General features: G+C 33.1%; 2 protein-coding genes and 1 long non-coding RNA gene across 12 annotated transcripts in view; 1 reads left to right on the top strand and 2 right to left on the bottom strand.

The window, feature by feature from the left end:
- Nucleotides 1-555: 555 nt before the first annotated feature.
- On the top strand, nt 556-1137 carry LOC138855947 (uncharacterized). The gene is made up of 2 exons (XR_011395082.1): nt 556-755; nt 809-1137. It is a non-coding gene; the product is annotated as an uncharacterized lncRNA (long non-coding RNA).
- A 1078-nt stretch (nt 1138-2215) lies between these two features.
- Nucleotides 2216-5707, bottom strand: LOC106623815 (armadillo-like helical domain-containing protein 3). The gene is made up of 7 exons (XM_014243437.3): nt 5348-5707; nt 5098-5271; nt 4765-5044; nt 4183-4557; nt 3661-4114; nt 3472-3598; nt 2216-2723 (listed from the first exon to the last, which is right to left on the bottom strand). Exons 1-7 carry the CDS (start codon nt 5601-5603, stop codon nt 2332-2334), a joined length of 2058 nt encoding a protein of 685 aa, XP_014098912.2. The 5' UTR covers nt 5604-5707; the 3' UTR covers nt 2216-2331.
- A 2491-nt stretch (nt 5708-8198) lies between these two features.
- The window catches only part of pyd (zonula occludens-like protein polychaetoid), a 47538-nt gene continuing 43391 nt past the window's right edge, over nt 8199-12345 (bottom strand). For 7 of the 10 annotated variants that reach the window (XM_036373609.2, XM_014242043.3, XM_014242038.3 and 4 more), the window contains 2 exons: nt 10110-12253; nt 8199-8880 (listed from right to left, as the gene is read on the bottom strand). In XM_036373609.2, the coding sequence (XP_036229502.2) occupies nt 8657-8880; nt 10110-12253 (2368 nt within the window). In that variant the 3' untranslated portion in view covers nt 8199-8656. Of the gene's footprint in view, nt 8881-10109; nt 12254-12345 lie in introns of those variants that run through there. The other 3 variants (XR_004978795.2, XM_014242076.3, XR_004978796.2) reach the window with 2 other exon arrangements.

Raw genomic sequence — 12345 nt, 5'->3', positions numbered from 1 at the left:
ATCAGCAAATCAAATAAAATAATAATAAGCTATACTAAAAAAAATGCATTATTACTTTATTTGATTGAATTCGTGCTTATGTTACTGCTGTTATTTTAAACACAGTTGTATACACTGCTAAATACATTCGCAAATATTAAACTACGAATATAATATATATTTAAGACCCCACATAGCAAAATTTTTTAGAATACAAAGAGGGACTAAATTACAAAATCTGATAGAATCTACCTACTGTTTATTAAATATTAAATTATGCTTTTGAATTCTAAAGACTTTGACTCTACAGTTTCAGTTCCAATTCTCGACGCGCTTTCAATGGTACATTCAGATTAATTATTATAAATACCCCTATATATGCACACACATACACACTTATAATATATATTATTATATATGTACATATTTACTAAGCGAATTAGAACAAACATCTATTTGTGTAAAAGTATATGCTATTTACATACCTAGTTTGAGTCATAGTCAGTCTTGGCGAACATTAAAAACAATTTCGTTAAGCCTCACTTGCCGGCTGTGATATTTGCAAGTAGGTGTGTATGTTTTTACCGGAATATATAAGCTAAATGAAAATAATAGCTTGATTTCAGCATTTGTGTTGTTTGGTTGCTATTAAAATTGCACAAATTCACTTTGTCATAGATAATTATTCATAATAAAATTTAATTAAGCAAAATATGTACGAGTAGAGGTCACATCTCCTGTAGAAAATATATATAAACGTAAAATAAAATATAAAAGTATGCAAGTTTAAGAAAAAATTCTTGTTTAATAAATATACATTCAATTCTAGTTTGAGAGACATACATACATACATACTTGTATGGACATAAAATACATTTATGGTCAACATAATCGGCCTACTGAGCGTACTATTCGCAACTCCATCACCCATCTTGAGACCTAGAATCGCGGTTTGATTCAGGCCTTGGAGCAAAACATCACGCGTGTCATTCGCCAGTTACCAGTCGAAATGCTTGAAAAAGTTATCAAAAATTGGACTTAATGAATGGACCATCTTAGACCTAGCCGCGACCAACATTTGAAAGAGATAATCTTCAAAAAATAAATGCCAAAGAATGTTCTTTCGATTGATAATAAACATTCCGTACTAAATTTTAATTTTCTGTGTGTTTTTCTTTAAAAAAATAGGGAATCTCGATATTTTCGCTGACGGGAAGTTAAATATAGCAATAAAACTAAGTGAGCCTTTGACCTGCAAAGTAAGTTAATATGATACTAAATTTGATTGTAATTCATTCACCATTTCCTTGAACAATGAAGTTGAACATTTTCGCTACATTTCTTAATATAAAGTTTTGCCAACAACTGAAGGTATGTATTTCTTCGGCTTCGATCCTGGCAAGTTGCATGAGTATGAAATGTTTGGTTACATCCCAACTTAGCCCTTCCCTACTTGTTATTGTTATATTTGCATAGAATGCAACAAATTCTTTTTACTATTATATTTACAAAGTGTGAAATATTGATCTCAAACTTATTTAATAATTTAAATCAAAACGTTACATGAAGTTATTTTAACATAACAAAATTAATTTACTGGTGGGGGTTTTAAATATATGTCCAAACCTTTTGACAAGTTTAACGCTCATAGAATGGTCTATGGCTATGGGTTTTATGAGGCTTAGTGCTGTGCACCTTACGGAAACCATGGTGATGGCTAGCTAGACTCAGATAGTGTGTGAAGGTTAAGAGAAGCAAGGCCTCAAGTATCTTTAGTACTTTAGTTATCGGGCTAAGGCTCCACTAGGTTTCAATAGTGAAACAACTCTTATTATTTTCCTAATATCGGTTGAGGCCCTTGTCAGGAACCCCAACTCCACCCCGGTTAGGTGTAATACATACAGTGGATAGAGCTATTTTAAAACACAAAAAATGTATTTTCATCATGTTTTGGTATTGCTAACTAGCTTTTTGAAGGAATGATAAAGAAGATAAATATTAGAAACATACACATATAAAAATTCCTGCAATTTCTCATCTTAAGTAAATCTGGAAGACAAAAAGTATTCAATCTAAATACATAGGTGATATGCAGACTATTATTTAAAACGTTACTAAGAAGACTTTTTATGAACCAATATTAAACGCACTTACCCTATGCACACAATCACATCCGTCCCACTAAACAATTTTATTTAATATTTTGGTTCACAAATCATTTTGAAATAAGTGTAAGTTGATTTTTTAGAACGTCATAATAACATTTGTTTATTCAGGGCATATTGCATTATAAAAATTGAAGCTTATTACAGAATCAACCAAATATAATAAATACAAATATATTTACTTAACTTATGTGCTTGTAACAGATAAGTTTGTTGACAGTATTACATCCTGATCTGGTGTAATAGATGCTGCCTCTTTCACATAGTCGTATAGGTGTTTGCGAGTGTCGATGACCACATCTCGTACCATTGTTTTAAAAAAAGCACTATGCCGTGGTGCTTCCGCATATCGTTCGTACTGGTCAAGCGAATCTTGGAGTTTAAGAGTGAGATCATAATTCTTACGTACCACATCTAGAATTTGGTCTTCTGTTGGAGTAGAGAGACCCTGTTCCGCCAACCACTCTTTTATTTTATTTTGGAAATGTTTTACTATAGCCAAAATATTTACCAACGCATTCAATAGTTTTATAATATCATCTTTATATTCACAATCTGCCATTGTGGTATAACGTAAGACTTTGGCGTAAATAAAAATACAGAATATATGAAATTGTCATTAGTAATAAGCAATTAATAAATGTCAAACTTTCACATTAATTTTCAATATGTACAATATATTAAAACGTTGCATGAATGTATGTCTGCAACAGTCTCCGAATTCGAATTGATTAAGAGATGTTTTCAAAGCTCGTAAGGCCACGAAGTGGTCCTGTAAAATCTAAACCTATTAAATGTGTTCAGACATATGTATGTGTATGATTATGTGTATATATGTATATAATTGATCAGCCTGGCGAGCTAAAATTGTGCACATGTGCTTTTCTTCTCGTTTGCTGCTCGTTTACCGGAACCGTCGATATCGGACTAATATAACATATAACTGACATTCAAATTGACCGATCAAAATCAAGTTAAGGATCTTCATAAATAAATATTTTTTCTTGATTAAGTATCCTTAAATCGACCTGAAGGTTGTTTATGTATATCGAACAACGTGTCTAGAAAATACTAGAAGAAGAAAAACAGTTTTCTATTGGATGCAAACCATTGGTTGGTTACGTTTTCATATTTAGTTATGCAAATAGTTGCTATAAGAAAGGCACCTGCTTCGATGCAGCCGAATTTAACGTTTTTTCTTGTTTTAGTCTGACTTTGCTCATAGTCGCTATGTATATTGGTAGCAGTAAGGGGAGTAATCGGTTCAGTGGTTCTAGCCTATTAGATGGCATATTCTATTAATCAATTATACTTTTTACACACTTACCCATTGCGTGTATTTCTGAAAAAACTTTCTCTTCTCTATTTAACTCGTAGTACAATTCATCGTAGCTATTCGTTGTTGCCAAGAAAGTATCTCCATATGTAATAAATAAGTTAAAAATGTTTACCACCTAAGAGAAGGGAATAAATTATTTGTACAAACCCTTTGACTTGAAATGAATAACAATTTTACCTGAACTGATAAATAAAATAAATTACATTTCTTCACAAGTGTTTGCTCCTGATTGACAAGAAAGCGAAGTAATCCGATTAAAGCCGACCACAACTCCTTCCATGGATAATTCAAGCGAACTCTGCAACGTTTTTGGTAGCAAAGTATTCGATGAATAACACCGACGCAAAGTAAATATAACTCCATTGGGAATTTCTTCATTAAATGTGAAACAATAAATTCAACCAATAGATCCAGTAAGGTGGCTGCTAATGGTTGAGATTTGCCCACTCTATCAACATTTAATTTGCGATGACGCATTTGAGCACGATGTAACATTACTTTAAATGTGAGATTGCTGTCATGCATCATTGAATTTGCATACTGATCCTCCGATATGCAAGTTAAAATAAGGAAACAAAGCTTAAGATTGGCGACGCTGGATTCATTTTTGTTATCTTGCATAACAATAGAGCTGTAATTTATATGGAAATATCAAGTTGTGAAAAATTAATATATTAATAGCCAATTTAATATGTATACCAGTATTGAAAAACTGCAACTAGCAAGTTAGTCGGATATTGCGTCATGTCTATTATAGGAGCAGTAGCCAAATCAGGCACAGGCTCTGCTAAATTTAAGGTATTGCTAGGAGATGGCGGTGCACTTGTTTCGGCTTGTGTGTGTGCTAAAGTCGTAATAAAATTACGATTCAGATGAACCGCTTCGTATAAGGCTAGTAAAAGTCCATTGTTTGCTTTGATTTGCTGCACACGTTCACAGCCTTCATCTGACACAAACATATTTCCAACAATGTTTGATAAAGACGAAAACCAAGAGGAGGATTGAACATTTGATAAACTTTGCATGTACTGTCGACAAAAATCAATCAAAGATTGGGATATCATCTGACCGTACCTAAAAAATATTTATCAGTTATAAAATTAAAATGATCGTATATAAACGACATTAAAGCTACAAATCAGTGTATATTTGAAAAACGAAGTATGCTTAATCTTTAAAAACACCTGCCATTGACTCAATGGTCACCGAATTTTTATAATTTCTTCATCCAATCCTCACTGATTCGTATGATTGCCTCTATTTTTAAAGTTGAAGTTTTACCCGTTTAGAGCCATTTCGTCATCCAATATAGATAACTGAACCACATATGGATTAGCCGCTTCATGTTTTCTATAATTAACCAATACAGTCAACAAAATAACAACGTCATGGCCATGCTGTGCCCGTAGTGTAGGATCACTCAATAAACGTACAAAATTATCAAACAGGTTATATGTTGTCAAATACTCTAGCAGGACATTTTGACTGACATTGTCAGTACCCGTCACAATCATTAGCAGTAGTTTCAGGCACATAAAACGGGCGCCCTCTGCTACTTCGCCTATAATGGAAAGCAAATTTATAGGGTAAAATTTTCAAATATTATTACCTCACCTAATAATATTTGGTTACAGTTGTTCATTAACTGTCGAATACTTTTATCCATTCGTTCGTTACCAAAAATCTCATTTAAACAAATAAATGAAGAATCTGTTGATGACTTTTTGTAAATTGCATAAAATAAGGAACAGAGCGTTTGAAGGCTATTAAACAGTCGCTTCGGATGATCTAAAAGATAAATAAAAATAGGGCATATATTTTTCGTTTAATACACATAACTTTAAAAAATTATATTGTAGCCGACCTGTTTCCATCATTTCAATGCAATTTTGAAATATTAAAGTCAGATTTTTATTAACTATCATAAACTGCTCGCATGTTAGTTTAGTTATTTCAGCTTCAAGTGATTCTACGTTGGGTTGCAATAAGAAAAATTCATTCCAAAATTCTGTACTCTCGGTAGTTGGATCCTCCCCATGAAAGAATAATTCATAAATGTAAACAACTTTTTCTTTAGGACGCTTCGAAGAACCACTTCCACTTCGTTTACGGGAAGTCATGGCTCCACTGCAGTATGTTAATTTCCACTTTTACTACACGAAAATATCTGTGATATATATCCTCTGTCTAATATTTTTATAGATTTTGTAAACGATCAGCTGTTTCAATAATAGGGTTTCATAGCATTATTTTTGTTTGTTTATTTATCGAAACACTAAGTACGTAAACGTACCAAATGACGGTACTGAGAATAATGGACTAATAATATGATAAGAAACATATTAATTGCTGACATTGTTATAGTTAAAGCCCGAATAAATCAAGGAATAATTACTATGAAGCATATATACAAACTGCATTTTTGTTTCTTACTCTTTAACAAGCCGCAACAGCATTTGAAATTTATTTTACCTCCTAGCTCGATTATACAACATTATTATATATTATATATAATATTATAACGGATTTCTAGATAAATCGTCTACCTATAACTTGCTCTTGAATTCGATCACTGGATTGTTAAATAGAAGTCCTAATTTAATGGCTATACACTTATTTTTATTTCTAATTCCAACAGCTTACCGCTTTACTACTCATTAGCCGAATTCACAGCTTCTCTCCAATTCTTTACTAGGCAACACTCTAACTAGAACTGTGTTTGCTGCACAATCTGGCAGCCTGTATATAGTAAATCCTTAACAAAACATCGCCTCTATAACTTTCTGGCAACTACGAATTCGCTAATTAGTTCTGGCAATTTATCATCGACTCGATTGTGTTCAATCGTCCGTGTTCGTCACAATGTGGACAAACTTTCTAATACATAGTATGACATCTGAAAGACTGTAAGTGACAAAGATTTTTTTATGTATTTCTTGGGTATTTTTGACAGAAAAATATACATAATTAAAATTAGTTTAACACGCTTGATATCCTATTTTCAAGATGGACCTATTGCAAGTCAGTTTCTACTCGCCCTGCGTCCAGAGATGTCTACGAGTTTTAAGATAGCATCAAGCTGTTTGCCTAAACTTCTATTAACTCGAATTCTCTGGGGCCGGAAGTCTGCGTCAATGTCCTTCTTTCAGTGCGTAGTACATATTTCACATACGAGACAATTTACTGCCAGTTTTCGTCGCTGGTTATAATTTTTCTACTAAATTTTTGGTATTTAGTTGACCAAGCTTGTTTTCTAATGTTCTGCGTGCTGCATCCCACAGCACTTAAAAAGGTATGATTTGGGTCGTCTATTGGTTCGTCTCCGTTAATACATGCGTATTTGTGGAAATAATAGTAATTAATAGTACCTCGTGAGAATTATATTATAATTATTTATTTATTTTTTATGCAGTATTTTTGTTTAGCCCCAATCCTATGGCTATTTGAGACATCTAAATAAAAAACTATAAAATTCTCCGTTAACTCTTATACAAAAGAAAACTAAGAAGGTAAATGCTGCACCGGTTAACTTATTAAAAAAATTGAGAGGGATTTTCTACTTAAATAGGAAACATTCTAGATAATATTCTTGTATAAAATTGTGCCAAATAGCTACATTTTATGGTTATTCAATAAAAAAATTTGAACAAAAAGAACGATATTAAGAGTTTGATCATCGAAATTTCTGCCTGCATTTGTAATAATAATAAAATGTATGTATAGAGAGTACTCACTTATTTTCCTTCACTATTTTTTCATCACTTTCTTCACTAATAAATGCACTTTGTTTATGTATATTTAAAACACTTTATATACAAATTTTACGCGTACTCCCCAAACATGCATTTGCCTAAGCCTCTTTTCGTGACTATGGCAAAAGCTAAAAATCATAAATTTAACAACTTTCTGACGTTCATTCTGGAAGGGAAAAGTGTCAACCCCGCAAACCCGCAAACCCGCAAACACAGAAAAAATTGACAAATATGGCAACATAGTTCTTGTCGATTTAAAATATTTTACAATTAATAAAATATATTTCCATGGTTCGCAATGAAATGAACATGAAATATAATGTGCTCATACATAAACATTTCGCATGAATTAATTAGTGTACATATTTACATACACATGTAAACAGATATACAAATATTACGCGTTTTTATTTTCGTTACGGAGTTTCTTGATTCGGTCGCCGCGCTCAAAGCCCACGATAAAAGCTATGCAATAGCTTAATAATAATGTTGCTAATATTATGATTTCGAATATTGAATAATTTATTTTTATTAATAAAATTTTGATTAAATTCCACATTTTTATTTGCCATTAAAAAAATTTCTCTTAAATGTTATTATTTTTGAATCACCTTTCTTCAATTGATTTGCTCCGCTTGATATACGAAGATACATATGCCTAAAAGTATGCAATAATTTTACGCATACTTTGTATTCAAGCAAAGTTTTACCAGAGAATGTTAATGAATAGAGACAGAGAATGAACAGAGAATGTTAAATAAACTGCGCGGTCTCTACTTATTAACATTCTCTGCCTACTTTCTCCTGGTAAAAAATAAAGCAATAAATATAAATTTCGCACAGCTTTTATGGATAATAGAAATGGTTTTGAAAGGATTCAATTTCCTGCCAATGTATTTTATTATGAAAAAAATGATATAAGATGTTTAGTATTTATCTTCAAAATAAGTTAACCATTAAAAACGTATGTAAATACGCATATATTATTGATATTGATTGAAGGCATATTATATACATACATATCTATGTATTTAGCATTATCTACGGAGTAATACAAATGAACAATATTTTCCGAGTAGATTATGCTTATGAAGAGAACCTTAAAATTGTCTATTGCCCTTATATTAATGAAATCGTTTTAGCAACTATACACATTTTGGGCCGTAACATATTTTATGAAATCTAGGCATATATTAATATGTTAAAATACCAATTTAAAGGCACACATATTTATGCACTTTTCTGCATATTGCAAACACATGCATATTATATTGTATGTATAAAAATATTTTGTTATTTACAAACAAACTCTGTAATTACGGATTTGCGTATACTTATTATTGGTGGATTAATTTTAATATAATGACTCTTATAAATAAATATGATATTTGCGTCTTAAATTAAATATATAATTTGATATTCTAGAAATGATCCACTTTCACCGAGACTGTATGAGCAGCTGCGTTGCTTGGTAAATCGATGTTGTCCCACTCCGTATGTAAGTTTTTCTCGCTGTCGGTCGCTTTCAACGCCAATCCCAACGATGCTGTTCTACCCGCACAGTGTGGAATGTTAAGTGTTACTGGCACTAGAAATTCAAGCCCTTGTGGACCACACATTACTAAGGGAGACAACATTGTTTCACCTACGAATAAATATCAAATGCAAGTTAGATTGATGATATACACATGCATACAATTTAATTTTTGACAGTTTGTATTACTAAAACTTTACTTTATTTACATTGCTACAAAAATTTGACATATTCTTTCGAATAACAACATCTTAGGTATACGAAGTACATACATGTTTTTATTAAATGGTTAACACGAAAAATCAAACGCCAATGGCACAATCTTAATTAGAAATAAGAAATCTGCAGTTATCGTGTCACTATGCGAAAATACATTGATTAGTACAGATAATAAAAACTGAATTCTCTATTTCTCTAAAACAAAAATTAAAATTGAAATGGCATTTATTGGCGATATGTCCATGACTCAAGCATTCTTAACATAGGCATTGGAAGTCATTCCACAAAACCAGTGCGAAAAGATTTAATTACTTCTGAACGGCTGAAGCAAATGCATTGTAATATTCTTTCGGATCGATCTAAAATTATATAAGTAGTTCAGATTCCTTGCGATTCGATTGTTTTGTGCTACTTCTTTCTATATTCAGATATATAGTTATTTTCATATGTACTTCGTTTTTTATGGATGTTACTACTCATAATATTATCACTTTTATATACATATGTAGATATATTGTAAGTATAAACGAAATAAAGAGGTGTAAAGGCGTATCGCATGTATTGAAAAAGGAAAACAACAATAATTACAGTGCCAAATTCATGCATGTTGAAAACTTTGCAAAGGCTGCTATGGATTAGATGGGAATTTTTGCTTGGGGACTTCAACTAGTTCCATAAAACTTATTTTTCAAATCAATAACTACGTATTAAAATGTTTATCATAAATATTGTTATTCTGATTCATAATTTACCCCCTACGAAAGAAATGATGTTTATGGTACATACATTCAATTTTTTCGCAAATTTATTATAATTATTAATTGCAATTGTCAGTGTAAATGTAAATGTATCTACTAATAATTTTCTAGTGTTAATTTGTTAATAATTAAATAAGTATAATATACATGCACATATGTATATAACAGCTGTTTAAGTCTATAAATATTTATTACCAATTGCATGCAGTAATATGTAGTAATGCGAAATTGTGCGAGATAGTTATACAAGAAGCAATAAATAAAGTAGGTCGTGTCGCAAACGAATAGTGAATTTTAGTTATTTCTATGTATTACACCTAAAAAGTATTGTATTTATTTATGTATGTATGTCATGAAACAAACCGTTTTCCATATCCAGTGGCGGTCCACCAACGGCTTCTCCCAACCTTGGATCACTAACTGTGAAATATATTTCTTGTCTCACGCCAGTTGGGATGGCGCCCGGTGGTATTTGGAGAGAAACATTCCAAACAGCGTCTACTAGCGATCCTCCATTCGAATCAAAGATTCCACGAGTGGTCGTGGGCTCACCTGGGATGGATGGAAATGTACCTGTCGGTGATGTAGTTGGAATAGGCGCAGCAGTTGTAGGTATAGGCCCGGCTATCGGTAACGACATGTTACTCGTATAAGGTGTACTACTTGCTTTTGGTGGACCTACAGGTAAACTTGCTTGTGATGTGTATTGAGTTTCTAAAGATGTACGGCTGTCTGCCATAGCAGCGTTAGGTGGAGGTCCAGTGCGTTTTAAAATATTTGAAATATGAAATGGTGCACGTGGTGGACGAGTGTTTATACATTTAGTAGGTTGTGGTGGATCTAAAGGTTTTATTGGTGGCCCCTCTACAACTAAAGGAAAAGTTTCAAATACTTCGTCTAAGAACTCACTCGACTCGTTACTTGATGTTTGTATTACTGCATCGCTTTCTTTTAATTCGTTGGTGGGAAGTTGGCACAATGTTGTCTCGTCGTTATCTGTGCCATCTAAATCCTCATCTATATCCTCACTTTGAACAAGAGGGGCTTTAGTTTCTGGAGGATTGGTCGATTGTATTACTGTATTTTCAATTACTGTATCTAAAGACTTCTGTAGGTCTGATCGACTTAATTCATTCATCTGATTTGCTTCAGAATACGTACAATCTGTATTTTCTTCTTTCTTCTCATCAGTCTCGTTTTCACGTGATTGCAAAATACTTTCTTCCTTTGTTTCATAGATAGGCTCTGGACGTACAGTCTCCTTTTTTTTTGAAACATATATTGGTTCTGCCATGCTGTCCAACGCTTCGCGACGAGTTTGGTAAATTTGCTCTCTTAATTGAGCACGTGTTTTGAAAGCACAATCTTTGATGTCTCGTCTACTTTGGTAAATTGATTCACGTTCGGATTTGTCATCACGCTCTGATTGACTACTACTATGTGGACTGCAACCTTGCTCCCTGTTTAGTTTTTCTTTATTAATTCGTTCCTGAATCTCTTTTTTGAATTCGTTCGGTTGATTTCGTCGAATGTCACGTGGCAGATCCCTGCGGTATTGATAAGTTGGCTCTACCATTTCCTTTACGGTCGAACTATAAAAATGCCTGCGTGCCATAACTTCTGAATTTGGAGCTCTACGTTGATTTTGTGAATTAAAAGCATCCACTTTACTTTGGTATACGCCCTGGTCATAGTCTGACCCAATGGAAGAATCAATAATTGGTCTTTTACTACCAATACGGTCGGCAGTTGTGGTACTATGCCGTCGTATTATATTCCGGCCATTTGGATTACGAGCTGCTATTGCCTCAGCTTGTCGGCGTTCCAAATCTATGAAAGCTCTATTTTCATATAAATCTTCATGCTCAGAAGTTGCGAACTCTTCTCTCGAGCCTCTATGCATTCGAGGAACCGTACCCATATTTCCGTATATGTCTTCACTTTCTAAATTTTGATATGTACTATTTACTAAGTCATGGTGGTATTGACCATTGTATCGTTGTGTATAATACTGTTCTCTTGGCATCATGTTATGGGAAACCATGCCATTTCTCTGCGGCCCATGATAATATCGATCCTCAAATCCGGCTGGATATGTGGGATATTCATCTGGGTAATAAGGTCTTTGCATACCACGTTCAAGCATTGAATGCTGTCGTTTAATCGATGACTTCGGCCTCCGTTCTGGTTCAACCATACTGTTCATGCGCCTTAAAGGCTTCGTTGTTTTTATAAAAGCGTTTTTAATAGCCACCAAAGGACTTTTCAATACTGATTTCTTTTTTGTTTTGTGCGGTGGTAAAGGTGGAGGCATTATATTTTCTAAATAACACTGTTGAGGCATTTGATAAGTGTAACAATCAGCATTATGATTTGATGACGGTTGGGGTAGAGCAATTTGACCTGGGTAACTGGAGATTGAACGTGAACATGGATGACCTGGTGGCGGGGGAGGTGGTGACATCGCATAAAAACCTTCAAATCTTTCTTCATATGGCTCCATTTCGCTAAAGATGTTATTGAGTGAATCGAAAATTGAGAAATGAATTCAAGAGGAAAGGGCATTCGGGCCGGTTTCATACATACACGTAAATAAAAA

Source organism: Bactrocera oleae, chromosome 2 (assembly GCF_042242935.1).
Source record: "Bactrocera oleae isolate idBacOlea1 chromosome 2, idBacOlea1, whole genome shotgun sequence".
NCBI lineage: Eukaryota > Metazoa > Arthropoda > Insecta > Diptera > Tephritidae > Bactrocera > Bactrocera oleae.
The sequence above is the reverse complement of the archived record's forward strand: the minus strand, read 5'-3'. Positions and strand labels throughout refer to the sequence as shown.

Excerpts from the sequence above, each read along its gene's own strand:
- LOC106623815 (XM_014243437.3), bottom strand. The coding sequence starts at position 5,603 with ATGACTTCCCGTAAACGAAGTGGAAGTGGTTCTTCGAAGCGTCCTAAA. Across the intron at positions 4,558-4,764 it reads GACGAAATGGCTCTAAACGG|GTACGGTCAGATGATATCCC; the intron begins GTAAAACTTCAA and ends AATATTTTTTAG. Across the intron at positions 2,724-3,471 it reads TTCAGAAATACACGCAATGG|TCTTACGTTATACCACAATG; the intron begins GTAAGTGTGTAA and ends TTTACGCCAAAG.